Source organism: Lolium rigidum, chromosome 4 (assembly GCF_022539505.1).
Source record: "Lolium rigidum isolate FL_2022 chromosome 4, APGP_CSIRO_Lrig_0.1, whole genome shotgun sequence".
Lineage (NCBI taxonomy): Eukaryota > Viridiplantae > Streptophyta > Magnoliopsida > Poales > Poaceae > Lolium > Lolium rigidum.
The window spans coordinates 255,281,656-255,301,447 of NC_061511.1; the positions used below are offsets into that span (position 1 = coordinate 255,281,656).

Consider the following 19,792-nt stretch of genomic DNA (forward strand, 5'->3'; position numbering starts at 1 on the left):
TCAGAATCAAAAGGATAGATGCACATGCTCCCAAGTATCTTGTAAGAGTTTAAGATGGACAATTTTATAACTAACTATTATAAATGGTGATTCTAAGCAATAGATGACACCACAATAGCTTATAGGAAGCAGTTGGATATACTACTAAACTTACCCTTACATGACTAGTGATGCATTATTCTATGATTGAGTTGGATTTGTCTTGCCAAAACGAACCGGTGGGATGCAACGATTTAATTGGAGTGTTTTTTTTTCTCTAAAATACGATACAAAATCATACGCTTATATATGTGCGTATAAACGCAACTCTATGAACATACACATACACACCCTACCCTATAACATCTCTTAATTATGGTGTTGGTGGGCCGGGTCATCGTTGAAATCACGCGTCGCTATCGAGAGACCGTTGCCTCCCACTAAAATAACATTCAGCCATCATAAAACATGCACGTGTCAAACCTCGTGTTTAAACCCCGATGGACACTCGGAGCTTAGGTTGGTTCTCGATTTGGACCTACTAGTAGCTTGCAAGAGGAAGGCATTATAATTTCACCAAATGTTTTTTTATTGGAACAACAAAGCTTTTTTTAGGGTAATATTGGAACAACAAAGATGCACGAGGAGAGTATGACTCGGGCGGGCTGTGGGTCATACGGAGCCCATTAATAACTGTACATGTTTCAAGGGACTGAAGATGACTCCGCAAATTTCAAAAAAAAAAAAAGATGACTCCGCACTTTACTGGGCTTATACAAGAGACTGAAAGCCCTTCGACTGCTGTTAGACATGGGCTGATCGAGTACTGTGCTCCTAGGCCTTCAGGCGACACATTGTGGGCTTCGGCACGTTCTCCATTTGTCCGGAAACATCTGAGATCCAGTGGTCTTGGACCCGGCCCGAATGCCATATATATAGCCGAAATGCATCGGCCGAAGCCCTAGCCACGCACGAACCCCCTCCGCCGCCACGCTCCCTTCTTCTCCCGTGCGCAGCTCCGAGGTAGGGCTCCGCCGCCAATCTCATCCTTTTACCTTTGTTGATTCGCGATTCCCGGTTATCTAACTTGACTAGTGGAACGATCTTGTGACAAGTCCAAAAGTCTTTGTTGGTCTGCGAGGATCCACGTCTCTTTGGTAGGAGAATTTTTTCGAGGACGCAAAACGAAGCGTTCTTGATTGTTCTGGGTAGATTCGTGCCGTCTAGTTTGTTTAGTTGTCGCCTGTAGTTTCCTTAGTGTCTTCTCTGCTAGATCTCTAGCTTTGCGCATGCGCATCTAGATTCGGGAGCCGTGCCCCTTAGAACTCTGATTTCCCCTTTTATAAACCCGGTAGGTCCTTTAGGTTTGTTTTCCTGCCTGATTGAATGGGTAGCATAAAACCGGAAATGAAGTAGTTCGTCATCTCACATAATCAATCTGAGTTTCTCTGGTGAAGAAACCTGCGATTCGAAGGCTTCAGGCTGGATGCAAAGGATAGTCAATTTTGTTACAGTTTTCTCCACATGCCCAATTCGGTGCATTGTTTGCAATCCAATGATGTACTTGTCATGTTACCTTTCCTGTGTGATGAATAATTGCTTGTTACTGTTTTCATTTCACAGTCACTTTCTTTCTCGCTAGTTGCATACATGTACCCTCCATATAGCATATACTGAGACTGCTGCTGCCATTTTGATATGTAGGTGTTCCTTAGTTACCACCATGAAGCTGATCGCTGCCTACCTGCTTGCCCATCTGGGCGGGAAGCCTTCCCCAACTGCTGCTGATGTCAAGAACATCCTGGACTCAGGTATATTTGCTTTGTTTTTATTTCTTCTGATTCTGTTTACCAGGCATTGCTTCCACATTTTGTTATGGTCATGCATATTTATCATGATAAAAGATTTGCTGCACTGTATTTTGTTTCTGAACATGACCGAATACACTATTTTTCAGCTATGTCCATTGAATTTTATTATTTATTCTATCACTTTCAAAACAACAAGAACCTATGATAGTTATTATTATTATGGTCACATCTCATAACTTTTTTGCTATCTGGTACTTTATAGACAACATGGGAGTATAAAATGCTTGTTGTCTTGGGAAAGCGGAATCTATGTGAGAATGTAGTTCTATAATTACCTGTTTCATTTGGCTCAGAAATTGCATTGATTCTCTTTACAGTTGGTGCTGAAGCTGATGAAAACAAGCTCGAGTCCCTTCTTGCTGAACTCAAAGGCAAGGACATAACAGAAGTGATTGCATGTGGAAGGGAGAAGTTTGCTTCTGTGCCTTCAGGTGGTGGCGCCATTGCTGGGGGAGCTCCTGCTGCTGCGGCTGCTGGTGGCGGTGCGGCACCTGCTGCAGAGTCGAAGAAGGAGGAGAAGGTTGAAGAGAAGGAAGAATCTGATGACGTAAGTATTCTCCACCTAGCAATGGTTACACTCATTTATTTCAGTTCTGCATGTAATTTTTAGCAGGACTTCTGAGTTTGTCACAGCAATTATTGATTTTGTTCACTGACTTGGTAGTCATAACTCAAATCATAAGTTGAGCCGTGCATGCCTACTCAAGTCTTAAGTAGCTTTCTTCACATGGAAAACATTCACCTGTTTTTCGTTTGCAAATTACTGTTACCTTAATTCATAAGTAGAGTGCTGCATGCCTACTCAATTTGTAAGTAGAGTCTTGCATGCCTACTCAATTCATAAGTATTGGGGCTACGTCAGTATTCTTCACGTAGTTGGTTACAGTCATTTATTTCAGTTCTGCCTGGGACTTTTGAGTTTGTCGCAATTATCGTTTTTGTTCACTGACTTCCTAGTCATAACTCAATTCATAAGTGGAGTTTTGCATGCCTCCTGAAGTCATAAGTAGGTTTCTTCACATGGAAAGCGTTCGCCTGTTCTTCGTTTGCAAATTACTGTTACCTAAGTACAGTACTGCTTGCCTACTCAATTTGTAACTTGCATGCCTACTCAATTCATAAGTAGAGGGGCTCGCATGGTTTTCCTCGCATGGAAAACATTAAATTACTGTTACCTTACTGACATTATCATTTTCTTTCTGCAGGACATGGGTTTCAGTCTGTTTGACTAAGTACCTCTCGGCCCCCTGTTGTTTACCCTAGTATCTGTTTTGTGTGGTCTGCTGTGACGGCGTCGTATTATGAACCATTTAGAGATCCTTGGGACATTGTAAATGTCTAGCATGTGACTTGTGACTTCGTCTGAGTTTTGTTAAGTTGAATGGTAATCAGCAGGAGTTCTGTTTCAGCAATGTTCTGGTGATTTTGACTATCATTGGCTTAGCCATTTATCCGTTTAATTTTCTTTATGGTTGATGCGATGAAATGCATAGACATGTATAGCTGCCTATCCGTGGTGTGTAAACCACCTAGGCACACAGGCGTGGCAACTAACAAGGTTAGAGCATCAACTCACACTGGTGATCCGCGTGCGCATGCCGTAGAAGCAGGGATAGGATGAGCAAGGACACCATAGAGAAAGTATCAAGCATCGGTACCGAGGTCTTGCAATTCGTTTGATTCGGAAGGAAATACTTACTCCCTCCGATCCAGATTACTTGATGCTAACTTGGATGTATCTACAACTAAAATATGTCTAGATACATCTATATTAGCATCAAGTAATATGGGTTGGAGCATGTAATATGGGTAGTCTTGCTAGCTGACTCAGAAGGAAACAATCTTGCTACAAACTCGGTAGCTTGATTTTATTTCTTCACAGCTCGTAGTTATAGTGTCTTACCTAACGAGAGTTTACTCCCTTCCTGCAATGAGGATAAACACGCACTATTACACGATTTAGTATGCTACCACCCTGCAATTGCATGGTTAGAAATAACAAGTATCCAAGGAATTTGCTGAGCTATCAGGGAGTGCTCGTCCTTCTGTGTTCTCTGCAGTACAGACCAAAAAGACTGCCAGTGAAGCAGTTCGAGCCATCGAGGGCTGCCAAGAAATAACTCGTTTAGATAGGTAGATTGTCAACGGTGCTATTGACTCTTCGCCTAAAGACTTGTTTGGTTTGCCATTTTTTGTCCTTCATCTGGTTACCTATAAACCTGTTTGTTTGACCTGGCTCGGAAACAGGTACCACGTAAGCAGACTTCACCATAGGTCATGGCCTTTTACTGCCCACCTCCCACCATAATCAAATTAACTTAATTCTCACGCAGATGGCCCATGCTTAACGGTGTAAAATTGAAATGCAACTATCGTGCAACCAATTTCTAACTTGGAAAATCCGAGCTACTCCTCTCGTGCAACCAGTTGCAACATATGTACAACTCACTGGTCACACGAATCACGGCGTAAATCTGACGGTTCTAGAATTGAATGAGCTCTAACTTAATTCTCACCCAAATGAGAATTAGAAAACCGTAATATAAATATACTTGACTTCAACGGTGAAAAAACAAATGATGAATTCACATTTTTTAGCGAATCAAACAGCTTCTACATGTCATGTGTCTCAATTAAGAATCGCTTTAGGATTTTATAAAGTTGACTGATATGTGATTACATAAGAATGTCAATTGTTTTTTTAAAAGGTCAATATAGTACGAGTGTTGTGCCTTGTTAGTTGTTAGTCTCATAATCGCCTCGTCAAGTCATCACCGTATCTTTGCTAACCAAACACCGTGGAAACCATCCTCAACAATAACTCGTACACACACCGTACAAAAGATAAAAACTAATGGTGGATTCAACCATTCTTGGTTTCGTCCCCCTCGTGGATCAATCATATGTCTCTTGTATCTCATACGTTAGTTGCTGACAAATTCCTCCACTAGCTCGTTCTCCCAAGCATCTTCCACACTCAGCGATTTGCGAGTGCTTTCTCTTGTGATCCTCCTCATAAGCACAATTTCCTTCTGTCCACTCTTCCCCTTCTATACATTTTCTTATCCCTAGATGATGAATGTGGATGTTGCACCATAGAGGGAGTGACCTCCTGGGGGAACCCCATTTTGCCCCACTGATATCCGAGATGACACCTAAGCTGCACGGAATGGCTATTGGGCCACCCTGATCGGGCTCCATATATGTGTTAGACATCCTGTAATCTTGCGTGCTTTTGGTGTGAACACACGAGTGACATGCTGCAACCACTCTCTGTGTCGGCTGCAAGTGTTATGTCCCATGTTGCAAGTGCCTTTTGCAATTCGGTCCTCCATATGTGCGATGATTTTTCTTGACAATTTGCTGGAACCTATGGAATTTGTTGCATTCACACATAATTTTGATGCATGGGCGTGTTTGAAAATCTAGGGTATTTTTCTTTTGTTACAAACCACATAGAAAATAAAGCGACAATGTTGCAAGCATTTAAAAAATACTGCAAAGCGAGATGCTACAAGGATTGGTTGGCTTAGAATCACAATCTTAAGTTAGATCAAACGGGTTTCAATGCAACTGATTTTATGGATTCCCCCTAGTGTTCTAATAAATAGAGAAAACTCCACATATTATATGAGTGGAAAAATCCAAAGGCTAGCAAAATATCCGGGTTCAAGATATACCTGTCGAAATTTGCGCCAGGTACATATTTGTAACTTCCGTCGGTTATCCGAGTGAGATTGACCACACAACAAATTCAAAACCCAGCCAGTCTCTTCTTCAACCTTGACAATCTTACCCTTAAGGTGAACTGTGATGCTTTTGAGAATGTATTGACATGATAGCGGGCGATACATTGATGAACTTGGTGAACCCAACAGAGGAGGGATTGACCGAGTCAGGTTTAGCCACGTCGCATCGTACGTTCGTGGGGACATGAAAACATTATAGGAAGTTCCTTATATGAAAACTATGATGCTATGTCAAATAATGTAAATGCTTCTAACATTTTGTTCATTTGCATGCTGAAATTATAGATTTTTTTTTGGTGTTTTCACACTGCAACATATTATGAAATTTTGAGCTATATTCATGCTAAAACTTGCAATACATTTTGTTACAAAATCTAGTACGTTATGGCAAAATCTTTACCAGTTACGGTCATCTTTTCAATAGTGTTCCAGTGGTATATTTGAAAACGAAAAATCCTAAGTGGCACTGTGATTGTTAAAAAAAGTCATTTGGAGACACGGGGAATCTTTTGTAGTATACTCCTACTAGCGTAAAACCTGTGCGTTGCTACGGAACCATAATAAAATTAGTTTGAATATGGTTTGGATTTTTTTTTAAATTTATAATAGGCATGCAAGTTTGGATATATAAATTGTGAAGTCACATTTTTAAATAGAATCCCTGTAGTAGTATTTTTGGTACTAATACCAAAGAATAATGTTATCGGGAATCACCTAATGTGCTTGAACTATACCAGAGAAAAAATTGGAGTGTTGGTCAAAGCAAGCCGCCCTATTCTATTACCAGACAAAATTGGGAGAAGCTCATCCGCTAGAAATGCTTTATTTCGTTTCGTTCTCGTTCTTCATTTTCTTATTATCGAATCCATGGGGGGACTTGTCATATTTAGAATCTTTCTGCGGTCTGCTATGTTTACAATTCTTTCGTAGTCTCTTCTCTTTACCACGCGATAGGTCAGCGAAGCGTGAGCGGGCTATTTATTGTGACATTGTACTCATTAGTTTAGTTGATGTTCCGTTTACAAGAAATAGTTAATTGGTAACACATAGTTTTTTTTTAGAAAAAATTGACTGAAGAAAATCTAGATTGCGAGTACACAACAATAATAATAGCAGAGGCAACATCCTATTTTTTTGTAGTGTTAGACGAATGGTGAATTGTTTCACCTTGCCGGCATGAATCAGCGAGATAGCTTCCAATTCCTGTAAACATCTGCGGCTTCAGCTAATTCAGCAGTTGAATAATGTGATATGCAGCCCCAGGCCGAGAGAGCACCTTCTCCTTGCTAACCAAGGATGTCACCCCGTGATCCCTTGTGATATTCGTGCCAATAGCTTGGCATCGAAATTCATTTTTTTTCCAGTATCTACACTACTTAAAAAGGAGGAATGTGTTCCTTATTCTGCCCACACACCAATACGTCAAAGAGTTTCGTCGTCCAATATTCTCTCCATGTTGGTCCGTTTCATCGTCGTCGTCGTACCCCTCACTCTGGCCCCACCTCAACCGAACCCGTCTCTACTCCCGCACTGCGTCCTTCACTCTATCCCCTCGCATCCGGTCGCCAACGCATCCGCCTCCTCCTCGTCTATCACCACCTCCACCGCGTAGATCCGGCCGCCATTGCCATCTCCTCGGATGCCACCGCCTCCACCGCGTGGACCCGGCCGCCATCACCATGTCCTCGTCCCTCACCGAGGAGAAGAAAAACACGATCCCAACTCGCATAGCGCCACCGATCCCAACTCTCGTCGCGCACCTTCCATCACTCCCCCGCCCAACCTTGGCTGCGTCCACATCCGCGAGAACCTCCCCGCATCCTCTCTCTGACAGGTCATGCATGGAGCGGTGGGAGTCATGAAGCGCTCGCCAATTTCTGACCCCATCAAGGTGCACTCACGCTCTTCATCGGCACTGTGTCCCCTTCAAACTCTACGAGGCTGTACTCTGCTCGATCTGCATTTTTGTGGATCCTAGATAGAAGATTGAATTGAAGATCTGTATTTTTGTAAGGGAGCATCCAGGCATAGGTGGCGTCAGGTAGGCCGTGAATTGAAGATCTGCAGTCCGGCTAATCAGGTAGGCCGTGAATAAGGAATATCTCCACACCCCGCTCCAGATCCTCTCCACGAGATGAAGTGGTTTGATTCCATTCACGCCAGAGTAACCCATTCTTTTTAATCAGGAAGCACCTTGCTATTATTTTGGGGCAATCTGAATAGTTCATCTATCTATATAATCGTTGCACACTAAAGTCTGTAGTTTTACATATGATGTGCATATATGATTTGTCTACTTGAGTAGGCGAGTAGCACCACATGAATATTTATCCGATAAACTATTGGTCTGCTATGCAGTTGAAGATATTTTAGGTTTTATTTCGTAAGTGTGACGATTACTTCTCTATTACGAGTGTTAATTCGTTTGAGTCAGGTCTAGAGGGCTTCCCCTAAATTTATACAATTTGGTATTCCTTAAATCACTTATTATACAATTTGGTATTCCTTAAATCAATTATTATATGGCAAAAATTCATGGATGTTTTCTTGTCTTGTGTTTTTTTAGGAAGACTTCTTTGTTTGACTACGAGGGCCACTGCACGTGTTAAGAACTGTCAAATAAGGTTTTATTTTACTCTTGCGTGAATGGAATCATTGGACATTGATACTTTTGTAACATCTCAACTCTTTATGATTACCAGATGTGCAATCCTCACTGAGGACTTCCAATCCTGAAAAGATCATCTTCTGGTTACCATGATTGTTACTTGAATTCAGAAGTATCCAGCTCATACTAACTTTATCTGCAGTAACCTATTTTGGATGTTGATAAAGATATGAAGTTATATGTAGGTTGTCGATCATGATTTTCTTGCAACAAGTTTACCATTTCACATGTGCTCCGGCCGTGCTTCATTGAATGAAAGATGATATATTATGGTGTTCCAATAATTCCTTATAGAAGCTGGCACAAGAGAAGGTAACTAGGTGCAAATTTAGTTCCAGTTGCTTGATCACCTGCTTGTGAAAAGTAACCGTTTTTAAAAACGTTTTGAAAGGCCTACTTTGTTATAATTTCTTGGAGAAACTGGCACAAGAGAAGGTACTAGGTGCAAATTTAGTTTCAGTTGCTTGATCACCCGCCTGTGAAAAGTAACCGTTTTGACAAAGATTTGATGGCCCACTTTGTTACTGCATAATGAAATCATCAATGGATGTGTGGATACTTTGTGGATACCCGCGAGTGGTGGGTTCTTAGGTGAGTGATTCTGCACACTGAACCTCAATCCTTCATTCTATTTTGCTTCTTACACTTGTAGCCTAAGAACTGAGATTCACTCAAAAAACGATAGCACGAGTCATGAATAGATTGCGATATTTCAATATGCTTGAAAATTAAACACCACTCGCGTGTGTAAAATTCTATCATGTACAATAGTTATGCTAAGGTAGGATTTGAGGAACTGTTGCCTGTTTATCAAACACCAGAAAACAATAGTATCATGTAGCAAATTTTCCCATCTTATAATTGCCACTGTACTTTTCAGAGAGAAAAATAACTCTGATTCATTAATTATGGTTGGTTGGTTTCGATTGCAGAAGTGCTCCCGACTCTTGCTCGAGGTGAACCTGGACAATTACAGGGTTGAAGAGGTAAAGATGGAATTCATTTCGTTTATTCATGTGATGTTTCCACAAATTTTGTCCTTTTCATCATGTGCATTAGATTTTGTTGAAGCTGTTCACTTGTTCCCTTTCTATACAACCAAAAAAGTTGTAATATGCCATAGCACTGTTACTCCTGAGGCTCGGTCATATCCACATGAATATAGAATTTCCGAATCCTAACGCAGATGTAAGTGATGTTGTGCTCATCATGATCAAATTTATACTCCCGCTCATATCAGTTCTAACCTTGAATTAAATTATTCTTTGTTAATCGTTTAGTGTTGTGGTGATACTACTGATACCTTGATGTGTGGCATTGATCTGAAAAAGAGTGCTGAGAAGATGAACAAAGCATTAGGAGAATAGCTAAAGGTGTGAATTGGTGCGCCATTGTAGACCAGCATCAATTTATAATATGTTTGTCTTATAAAAGTGAAAAAATATGTTGAATTGGACAATTATAATAAGCATGCATCCGCATCTTTCATTTGCTGCAGAAAATGTTCTCTGCAGTCTCACGCAAAATTCTAGGCCTGGTTACCATTTTTATCATTCTGAATAGTAAATATCATCAAATAGAATGTTTTATGTTTTCCCATTTTAGTATTGAATTTAGCAACGCATTTGGCCAATAGCTCACATTCTCTCAGGAACACTAATGTTTCAAGTATTGTGCATCAGACCATACTGATGTGTAATGTCTCCAGTGAGTTACTCACCGTGATTTCCACCTGGTTTTCAGGAGGTCTGGAGATAAGGGCGCACGTCAACCCAGGATATAGGCATATGGCGGCACTCATTTTAGCATCCCAGACATCACTGTCCTGTCTCGTTCTAAGTTTTATAGTGGCACATCATTAGATAAGCAGATGTGAAGGCCTGATTACCTCAAGAACTATAATTTACAACATCGTGCAACAGCCTTCAGTTGTTCTCTTGGTTCAATTACACCATTACTTATTTGGAGAACTGTCGAAGACTTCATGTTGGGACCATGTCATCTCTTGATTTATGGTAGCAGATGTAAAATTTAATAAGTTTTAGGCTTCTCTTATAGTTTTCTAATCTCTACACTCGGTACTTGTAGATTTCTTTGAGGAAAAGGTTGGAATGTGTGTATGATTAATTCATCTGATTTATGAGCTACGGCGACACTTATGTTGCAGGTACACATACTTTAGCTCTTCTCTTTTATTAAGCTTGATCTGCATATCATATCATTATCTGTGCTCATCACATTTCTTAGAGTAGTGTTATTGTTTTAGAGAGTGGATTTGGTGACTAGGTGTATACGTGAGCACCCTCTAGATGCCACACGATCTGCATTGAGATCCGGTTCTTGTCAATTGGATCTGTTGCCTTGACGTTGTCTTATCCATCGCTAAGCGTACTGGGTGTGGGTCCTACGTGATTTGAAAGTGCATCTGGCCCACTATTTGAATTCAAAAGGTGGGTCCTACATGATTCGGAAGTGTTGTTAGTGTTGATGTGGTTTGCTAACCCAACAATGATGGTAACAGTGGATTGCTAGATGTGACACGTGTCAACCAATGGATGCGTGCTCACGTATACACCCGGTCACCAGGCTTCATCCGTATTGTTTTAAAAGGTCTATTTGATCCAGAACAGTAGATCCATATATTTATTTTCTTTGATTCGATATTTTCTGAAAATCATTTTACTATTGTTTTGACAGCCCTTTTATATGAAATATCAATGGTGTATAAATATACATGCATAGTTTTTTATGTTACTTACTGGTTAAAGTAATTATACACTCATGAGTTATTATTGTGCCCTTCACTTGCGCAGCTTGAGTTAACTTGAAGTGATTTAGTTGTTCAATTTCTTGATTAAATGCAGTTATCGGAAGGAATTGGAGTAGCCTCACTGGCTTCATGGCAAAACAAATGTGAATCCCTTGTACGCCTATGATGTTTTTTGTTCGTCTATATTTGCAGCATAATACGGAAATTAAACTTATTTTTATTCGTTTGGACTAATGATTGCTCTTCACCCACATCCCGCCTCCGAGGTCCGCCACCTACGATGGACTGCCCTCTCCAACGGACTAGCCACCGCTTTACTGACAATGTGCTTTTCAGGTATTACCCCTTCATTTCCCTTCATTCCCTGAAGGGATGTATTGGAATTGTAAGGTTGATTTTTTTATGAAACGAGATAAAAACTTTGCCTTTTATAATGATAAAGGAGGAGCAAACATAGACAGGCCTAGGCCTAACCAGAAACAAAAAAAAAGGAAACAAAATCAGGTAATTAGCTCCGATAAGTGCTTCACTCCCGCCAGAATCAAGTTTATGCTCTCATTTTTTGATTTTTTGCATCAGCGCTGAAGGCAACAAGGATTTGTTGTTGAAGGTTTTTGCATATTTTTTCCTTCCAAATCTCCTAGAAATGAGGGTGATGGTGGATCTTAGCCCTGCAGGGTTGTCGGTCGGAGACTTTGCCATAGCTAGCCTGTAATGGAGAACCGTGTCATGGCTAGACCCGAGATCCATCAATAGGGATGGACAATAAAGCCAAGCGGCTGCAGAATGCCATATTCTTCCAGAGTAGCAACACTCGAAAAGGAAGTGTTTGGCGGTCTCAGGCTAACATTTGCACAATTGACAGAACGTTGTAAGGTTGATTCTTGGAGGAGCGAATGGGTATTAGTTGAATAACATCTTCACTAGACTTTGCATGGTGTTTTTGTTGCAATATACAAGTGTAATGAGCATGGGATTGTTCCACATGACTTAAAAGTTCCCCAGTGGAATCATCTCAGCCTTTTGTTCGTGTAGTGTACATCAACTTATTCTGAATAATATCTGTGGCAGCACATTACTTATGTTAATCAATTTATCCCCCTAAAATATCTTAGAACTCTATTTTAAAATCTAATATTATTTTCTCGATATTGCAGGGAAAGCAAAAAAGACATGCATGAAACTGATGAAACAATGGTTTGTGTGGCAAGCTAGAAAGCAACACATTTTAACAATAATATTGTTCCTTAAAACTATGATTTTTTCTGATAGGTTAGTTTTGCATTATAATCTTTGTGATTTTATCTGGGAGTATTGTAATGCTGGAGTTTATCTTTTATTCCGAGTTTTCATTGATTACTACAGATAACAGTGAAAGAGTGATGTTTATCTCATGTACTTCATGGAACTGCAATAGATAAGTAATTATTCTATATAGACTTCTAGCACTGGATATATCATTATAAATGTGCAGTTGGTGAATGGGTATTGGCAACTACATTTTTGGATACATTTACCTTGAAAAGATGAAGTCTAAAACTTTTTTGTTGCCACTTTTTATTATGCTGAAGACATGGCAGAGCCTGTGACTACACAATTAGTAAGTGTATTGATGTATAACTTGGATCTGTAATAACTATTAACCTCTTGCATTATAGGAAAGAAATAGAAGATGTTGGGTGCAATGTTCTTTTGTATTGTGAAAAAATGGAGTAGAGACGGTTGTAATGCCGATCTGTAAAATAATATTTTTGTAGTTTTCGGACCCGTAAACTTGAGGGCCAGATCATATGCACTTAATTCAGGCATTGTATGAAACATTATTTAATTCAGGCATTGTATGAAAAATTATTGCTCATGAACTTAAGGGCCAACTCATTGGTTGGAACCACGCATGCATATGCACTACAATGTTGCCTTGTTATTGAGTTCGGTATTATTATGTTGTAATACATTATGATATCCTGAATTATTTTAAATTTTCATAGTGAAGTTGTGAATTATATATGTGCATTGAGAAATGAAATTTGAAAACCCGTGGCAACGCACGGGCATATACACTAGTGTTGGTTAAAAACCTCAGCTAGGCAGCCGGTCTAGCCAGGCCCAAGAGGCCCAGCAAGGCCAGCGTTGCCCCAACCCTATCTACGTCATGTTTCTTGGCCATCGTTAATCTCCCCATCCTCTGTAAATCATCTATCGCGCCGCCTCCCCCGACGCCTCCCAGGCTCCCACTCGTTTGTCCCTCTCTCCTCTGTCTCGCTCGCTTGCTGGCTCTTGTCACCCGCTCCCGACGGTCCTCCAGGTAGAGCTCCAGCTCCGGCTGCAAGACCCCCCGATTTTGTCATCTAGACAACTTGATTTTGAGCTTCGCTGGCGAGCGTAGTCCGGGAAATTTATGGGATCAATTTTGTTGTTCGTTTTTCATGGATTCATGAGAGAATCGTTGGATACGGGCTATATATATAGACGGATTTTTGTGGGGACCAGGCAAGAAATCAGAAGAAAATTAACCGTATTTTGTTTGGGTAGGAGAGTTCGGTAGGAACTCAAGTTCGCTACAAGATGACAGAGGAGCAGGAGTCTGGGACAAAGATGGCCGCGACCTACCCACGGTCGCTTTGCCGTTTTATTAGTACAGAAGATACATATTTTCTGTCAAAAAAAGATACTACATATTTGTTTTTCCATAAAATATTTTTTAGCCCGTACACACTGGCCAGCACGAAAAGTTTATTTATCGAGCCCAGTAACTACGGCCCTCCCAACGGCACCCCGACCGCGCGTCCCAGCCAAGATCCAAACTTCCCAACGCATCTTCCTCCTCCTGCCGGCTGCCGCGCCTGGTCATCGAACAGTCGCCGCCGAACGCCGGGCATCGAAGTTCGAAGGTATTCTTCTCTCGCAGTCCTCCCCCTCCCCCTCCTCCTCTCTGCTGGATTGACGTTGAGAGGGGATCCGTCCGGATTTCTCCTGTCGTCGACGAACCCTAACTTTGCTCCGATTATTATTGGCAACATAATCCGAAAGAATCTCTATGATGTATCTTCTAGCCTGTCTAGTTGAGGGTTTGTTTGGCTGGGTGGTGATTTGTTCGGAAAAGCTTCTTCAGACGCTGCGATTTGGTGTCTGGATGCTCCAATTCGTTCATGCCCCCTGGTTAGGTCTGACCCAGAATCGAGTAGCTTCTGCAGTCCACGCCTGAGATGCTTGATGAGTTCTGTTACGCGAACTGGACAAGCCCAAATTAGCATGTTTAATTCGTTTAGGCGCTGTCCTACTATGGTTCCTAGCACCTGGGTTGGGAGATAATACGCAGGGCTCTCTATATGAACATCAGAACATGACACTTTATGGCACAGTAGCCGTGTCATACGTACAGGGCGTTCAGATAGTTCTTCTACCACAGGATTGTACTGCCAGCTCTTGCCTATGCAAGGGTGCAAGCTGTAGATGGAAAATACTATCTGATTTACCTGATAAACATTTTCGATTTTGATATATATGCTCTATGTTTCCCACAGGTTTTTGTTCAATAAGCATACTTCCTGGAACAACATGCCTAAGATAAAGACGAGCCGTGTGAAGTACCCCGAAGGATGGGAGCTTATTGAACCAACTCTCCGTGATTTGGAAGCCAAAATGAGAGAAGGTGCTCATATATGTCTAATCTGTAGTACTTGTAGGATCTTTTTTTCTGGATCCATATATTGCTATTTCCTGTTGCAGGATGGTACTAATGCGATTTTTCTGTTGCAGCCGAGAATGATACACATGATGGGAAGAGGAAGTGTGAGGCCCTCTGGCCAATCTTCCGCATTTCTCATCAAAAGAGCCGCTACATATATGATCTCTACTACCGAAGGAAGGAAATCAAAAAGGAGTTATATGAGTTTTGCTTGGACCAAGGTTATGCAGACAAAAATCTGATTGCTAAATGGAAAAAGGTTGGTAGCCTGGATCATTTGTAGAAATGCTTTATTTTGATGTTCTGTATCAAGTACCAACTGTAGTGGATTCTTTTCTCTACTTTGCTGTTCGCTGGCATTTCAGATGACGCAAGCATGTTCCAGTTTCCGTAGATTACAAGCATCTTTTCTTGAATCATCCTCACCACCAAACCACCATATTCGAGTGGAAAAATAGCAGGAGTAGTTAATTCCAGATGCAACTTTCTTACACACTGGCTTCACACAATCACACCTATTTTGCACAGTACGGTCTTATCAAATTGAAGTTGGTAATATATGTTTATTGTATAAATGTAGGCATTGTTTATTAACTTGCAAATGCACTCCCCTGCTTAAAAAGTTAGAACAAGACTTATGATTGCAGTCAAACTCAAAACAGAGAAGTGTCTCTGCTACTAACATGTGAAAGTGTAGAAATTGCTTGAATAGTTAGTATTTCACGATGATTTCTGTTACTAGTGCGCTCTTTTAACTGGAGTATTGGCTAATTTGGGTTATGTTCAGTTCTCTCTCTAGTTTTGTATAAGCACAAGAGATTTACCAAGTTGTGAGGCTAGGGTTACCATGCCATAGCTACGTCGTTCTTATACACTGGCATATCAGTTCAAAGCTATTTTCCAAATCTCGGCCTTATCAAGTCAACATTAGTACAAAAGTGTCAATATCTAAAGAACGGGAGTATTACTCAAATGAAGAAGTGCCCCTGCTCCAAACTGTGAAAGTGTACAAATTATGTGAATATTAAGTATCTCATTATATTTTTTTTTTGTTAATAGTCCGCTCTTTTGACTAATTTGCTAGTAATTTGGTTTGGTCATCTTAAGCTCTCTCACTAGTTTTGTATGCACTTGGAAATTTACCAAGTTGTGAGACTGGGGTAACCTTGTCATAGCTACTTTTTAAAATTTATTTTTCTGTCGTATACTTCAGTATTGAGCATTAATTCAACATTCTGATTGCTCACTCTTAACTATCTTTTTTCTCGAGTCTACTGCAGCCAGGTTATGAACGCCTTTGTTGCCTCCGTTGCATACAAACACGAGACCACAACTTCGCAACCACTTGTGTCTGCCGGGTCCCCAAGCACCTCAGGGAAGAAAAGGTGATAGAGTGCGTCCATTGCGGCTGCAAGGGGTGCGCCAGCGGAGACTGAAGTTGGCCAACTCGCGGTTGAGAATAATCTGAAACTAATCGCTCGAGGATGTTGTTTGATTTGATCCCTGGTGAAAACAAGTACCGCATTACCAGGTGATCCGTGCAATTTGTGTATTGTAAACTCTTGGGTGGGTGGTACGTTTGTAATGTAAGACCCAGTTCTCCGACGTGGAAGCTCGTAAAACTATACTGATAACATGCTACCCTGATCTTCCATAATGGATACTGTACTTTGTATTGTTATAGCTGGTTGTTGCTGCTTTTATGGGCAGATTTTCTACTGTCTCGGCTGTGTTTTCTCACTTTCACATGTTGCGCCATGGACGCGCTGCCTCTGCCTGCGCAGGTGGCATGTTTCAGAAGATGATGATTTCTGTCGCGGTACCGAGATGCATACTTTGCGGCGAGCCAAGGTTTGGTACGAAGCAGTTTGGACGCGAACTGTAAAAGTGCAGCAAAGAGACCGTAGTCGAGGACTCCCATTATTAGCTTATTATACAGAAATGTCTACGTTACACGGTTCACGATTGTGTGGAGTACATAGAGCTTCCGTTTTGTTTTGTGCACGACGAGTTGACCCTTGACTAATGGATCCAATGGAAGTCTTGGAAACGGGAGTCGGATCCACGGAAAACGCGCCAGTCAAGGCCCGGCTTTACTGAAGAATAGTCAAGGCCCGGCTTTACTGAAGAATGCGCATCTCACAATGGATACAGTTTGCGAAGCCTGTTGTTACATACGCCACGTGCAGACTTGTGTGGCCTTGTTCTTGTATGGTGCGTTGTGTAGCGCCCCCGCACAGTTGTGTAAGAGTATCTCCACTCGCCCCTACCCCTCCCCCGAGCCACATCGGCGGTTGGCGGGGCGCCAGATGGACGACATAATGCCGCAGGCTAGCCCTGTTGGTGAGGTTCCAAGAAATCTCTTCCAATCTCGCCCTCCCAACCCCAGAACGGTCTTCGGCGAGCCACATCGGCATCGCAACCACCCCTCGCCGCTGTTGGCTGGTAGTATTCGATAGACACCCCATCCCTGCTGAATATAATTTTCCACTTCCCCGCTCTACCACGCCGCCCATCACACCGTCGTCCCTCCGCCGCCAGTTGCCTCCCGTTCCCCGTCCCCACCCCGCGTCCACCTTGCACGCTAGGTGTTCGACGGCTTGCCAAGGCGATGGACTTCGGCGACAAGGAGGTGATCGCTGCTCTAATGGACGAGGAAGCCGTCGGTGATGAGGAGCATCTGTCGATCCTTGCCGCCCTCTTGACCATGATCGCCGAGGAGGATAAGCCGAGGCTTGGTGGTTTCGCGTCGGGGCGCCACAAGAGCAATTCGAGGTAGAGGATGGAAGGCTACTGCTTGCTCTATGATGACTACTTCGCCGATAATCCATTGCATGATGTCATTTCCCGCCGCCGTTTCATGATGAGTAGTAAGCTTTTTCTAAGGATTGTCGAGAATCTGATGGAGATGGACTACTTCAAGCTGAACAGAAACATCGTCGGTTTGTTTGGTTTCTCTACTATTTAGAAGTGCACAGTCGCCCTCCAGATGCTTGCATAAGGTGTGCCTGAAGATACACATGATGACTAGATGTGCATGACTGAGTCCACCACCATTGTTTGCATGTGCAGGTTCTGTAGAGCAATTATCACAATGTTTGGAAAGAACTATATGTGCACACCCAAAGCAGAACACCTCAGATCTTGGCAGAACACCTCAGATCTTGGCACAAAATGCAGATAAAGGATTTCCTGAAATATTGGGAAGCATTGACTGTATGTACTGGGCATGGAAAAACTGTCCATCTGCACACCAATACATGTATAAATGTCACAAAGGATCATGCGTGGTGCTTGAGGGATCTCTAGATTTGGCATGATTTCTTCGGTATGGTAGGATCACGCAATGACATCAATGTGTTGCAGTGCTCGAATGTTTCAAAAGTTTGTTGAAGGCAATGTTCCTCCTGTGCAGTTTGAGATCAATGGCCATCAATATGACAGAAGCTACTATCTGGCCGACGACATATATCCAAGATGGTCAACACTTGTGAAGATAATCACAAACCCCGTGTCTGGAGGTAAGAAAGTTTGGTTTGCTCAGCAGCAAGATGCTTGCAGAAAGGATGTGGAGCGGGTCTTTGGTGTCCTACAAGCTCGATTTGCCATTGTCCGCTACCTCGCTCTTACCTAGTCGAAAGATCAGATGTGGGAGATTGTGGGAGATCAAGACTGCCCGTGTGATATTGTACAACAAGATCATTGAGAGCGAGCGGGAATTCACAGTGTTCGACACTGAACCGTATGGACGGATGGGTCCTCTTGCAGTTTTGATCACGATCTGCCGCCAGCCTTTTGCTATTTTTCTCGCCAGGCGTAAAGAAGTTCAAGACACAAATACTCATCACCAACTGCAAGATGATCTGGTGGAGCATCGTGGATCCGCAAAGCTGCCACCTAGGTTATTTATCTATTTTTCCAGTGTGATCCAAACTTGTTAAATTATTTTTGTAATTTTTTGAACTTATAGTATTTGTTTACTATGCTAAACTTATTTATTTGTTAAACTTGTAATAAATTCTTGTAGTTCATTTGTTGTTTCAAATTATAGCAAAAAAAAACCGTCTGGGCGCCGTATAGGGGGCCATATAGAGAGAACGGATGGGCACATGCTACTCCCCAAGACCGCTTCCCCGCTCCCCCCACCGTCCATTCGTGCCAAAAAACGGCAATGTCGGACGCCGTATGGGAGGGTGGGGGTGAGTGGAGATGCTCTAAATTACGCGTTAGCACGAATGCCCTTAGCTGTGTGTCAATAGCGCGAGCCGACCCACAAATAAGGGCGGTTCAAGAGTATCCGCGCGTATAGGAGGCCCAACCCAGCGGTGTGACCTAAACGGACTGAGGCCGTGAACCGGTTCGCAAGGACCCATTTCACATCTAAATTGGGGATTAAAATGTGGTCGCGTTGATAGTGTGCCCTTCATCTTATAATCCTCGGGTACTTCCGTTAGCGGCACATTCACACTCCCCTCTCCCCACTCCCACGTGAATCCCGCCGACGCAGCTGCCTGATACGTCTCCAACGTATCGATAATTTCTTGTGTTCCATGCCACATTATTGATGTTATCTACATGTTTTATGCACACTTTATGTCATATTCGTGCATTTTCTGGAACTAACCTATTAACAAGATGCCGAAGTGCCGCTTGCTCGTTTTTCGCTGTTTTTGGTTTCAGAAATCCTAGTAAAGAAATATTCTCGGAATTGGACGAAATAAAAGCCCAGAGGCCTATTTTTCCACGAAGCTTCCAGAAGTCCGAAGACGAAACGAAGTGGGGCCACAGGGGAGCCAAACCCTAGGGCGGCGCGGCCCCCCCCTTGGCCGCGCCGCCCTGTCATCTGGGGCCCCTGTGCCCCCTCTCGACTTGCCCTTCCGCCTACTTAAAGCCTCCGTGACGAAACCTCCAGTACCGAGAGCCACGATACGGAAAACCTTCCAGAGATGCCGTCACCGCCGATCCCATCTCGGGGGATCCAGGAGATCGCCTCCGGCACCCTGCCGGAGAGGGGAATCATCTCCCGGAGGACTCTACACCGCCATGGTCGCCTCCGGAGTGATGAGT

At 42.5% G+C, this 19,792-nt stretch overlaps 2 protein-coding genes across 3 annotated transcripts; both read left to right on the forward strand.

Annotated features, from left to right (window-relative positions):
• The first annotated feature begins 917 nt into the window (after positions 1–917).
• Positions 918–3,280, forward strand: LOC124650291 (60S acidic ribosomal protein P2B-like). Its single transcript, XM_047189837.1, has 4 exons — positions 918–1,002; positions 1,684–1,790; positions 2,168–2,397; positions 3,056–3,280. Exons 2-4 carry the CDS (start codon positions 1,703–1,705, stop codon positions 3,080–3,082), a joined length of 345 nt encoding a protein of 114 aa, XP_047045793.1. The 5' UTR covers positions 918–1,002; positions 1,684–1,702; the 3' UTR covers positions 3,083–3,280.
• Positions 3,281–13,236: 9,956 nt separating this feature from the next.
• LOC124650292 (protein BUD31 homolog 2) lies at positions 13,237–16,406 on the forward strand. Of its 2 annotated transcripts, none has more exons than XM_047189839.1 (4): positions 13,237–13,342; positions 14,562–14,689; positions 14,797–14,984; positions 16,006–16,406. In XM_047189839.1, exons 2-4 carry the CDS (start codon positions 14,596–14,598, stop codon positions 16,159–16,161), a joined length of 438 nt encoding a protein of 145 aa, XP_047045795.1. In that variant the 5' UTR covers positions 13,237–13,342; positions 14,562–14,595; the 3' UTR covers positions 16,162–16,406. The 2 variants fall into 2 exon arrangements, with proteins under 2 accessions (XP_047045795.1, XP_047045794.1); XM_047189838.1 differs by lacking the exon at positions 13,237–13,342 and adding an exon at positions 13,588–13,928.
• Positions 16,407–19,792: the final 3,386 nt, after the last annotated feature.

What these genes read in the sequence shown, in the direction of transcription:
- LOC124650291 (XM_047189837.1), top strand. Translation starts at nt 1,703, where the DNA reads ATGAAGCTGATCGCTGCCTACCTGCTTGCCCATCTGGGCGGGAAGCCT. An exon ending in CAAGAACATCCTGGACTCAG is followed by an intron (nt 1,791 to 2,167) that starts GTATATTTGCTT and finishes TTCTCTTTACAG; the next exon opens with TTGGTGCTGAAGCTGATGAA. An exon ending in AGAAGGAAGAATCTGATGAC is followed by an intron (nt 2,398 to 3,055) that starts GTAAGTATTCTC and finishes TTCTTTCTGCAG; the next exon opens with GACATGGGTTTCAGTCTGTT.
- LOC124650292 (XM_047189838.1), top strand. Translation starts at nt 13,603, where the DNA reads ATGACAGAGGAGCAGGAGTCTGGGACAAAGATGGCCGCGACCTACCCA. An exon ending in CCGGGCATCGAAGTTCGAAG is followed by an intron (nt 13,929 to 14,561) that starts GTATTCTTCTCT and finishes TGTTTCCCACAG; the next exon opens with GTTTTTGTTCAATAAGCATA. An exon ending in GGAAGCCAAAATGAGAGAAG is followed by an intron (nt 14,690 to 14,796) that starts GTGCTCATATAT and finishes TTTCTGTTGCAG; the next exon opens with CCGAGAATGATACACATGAT.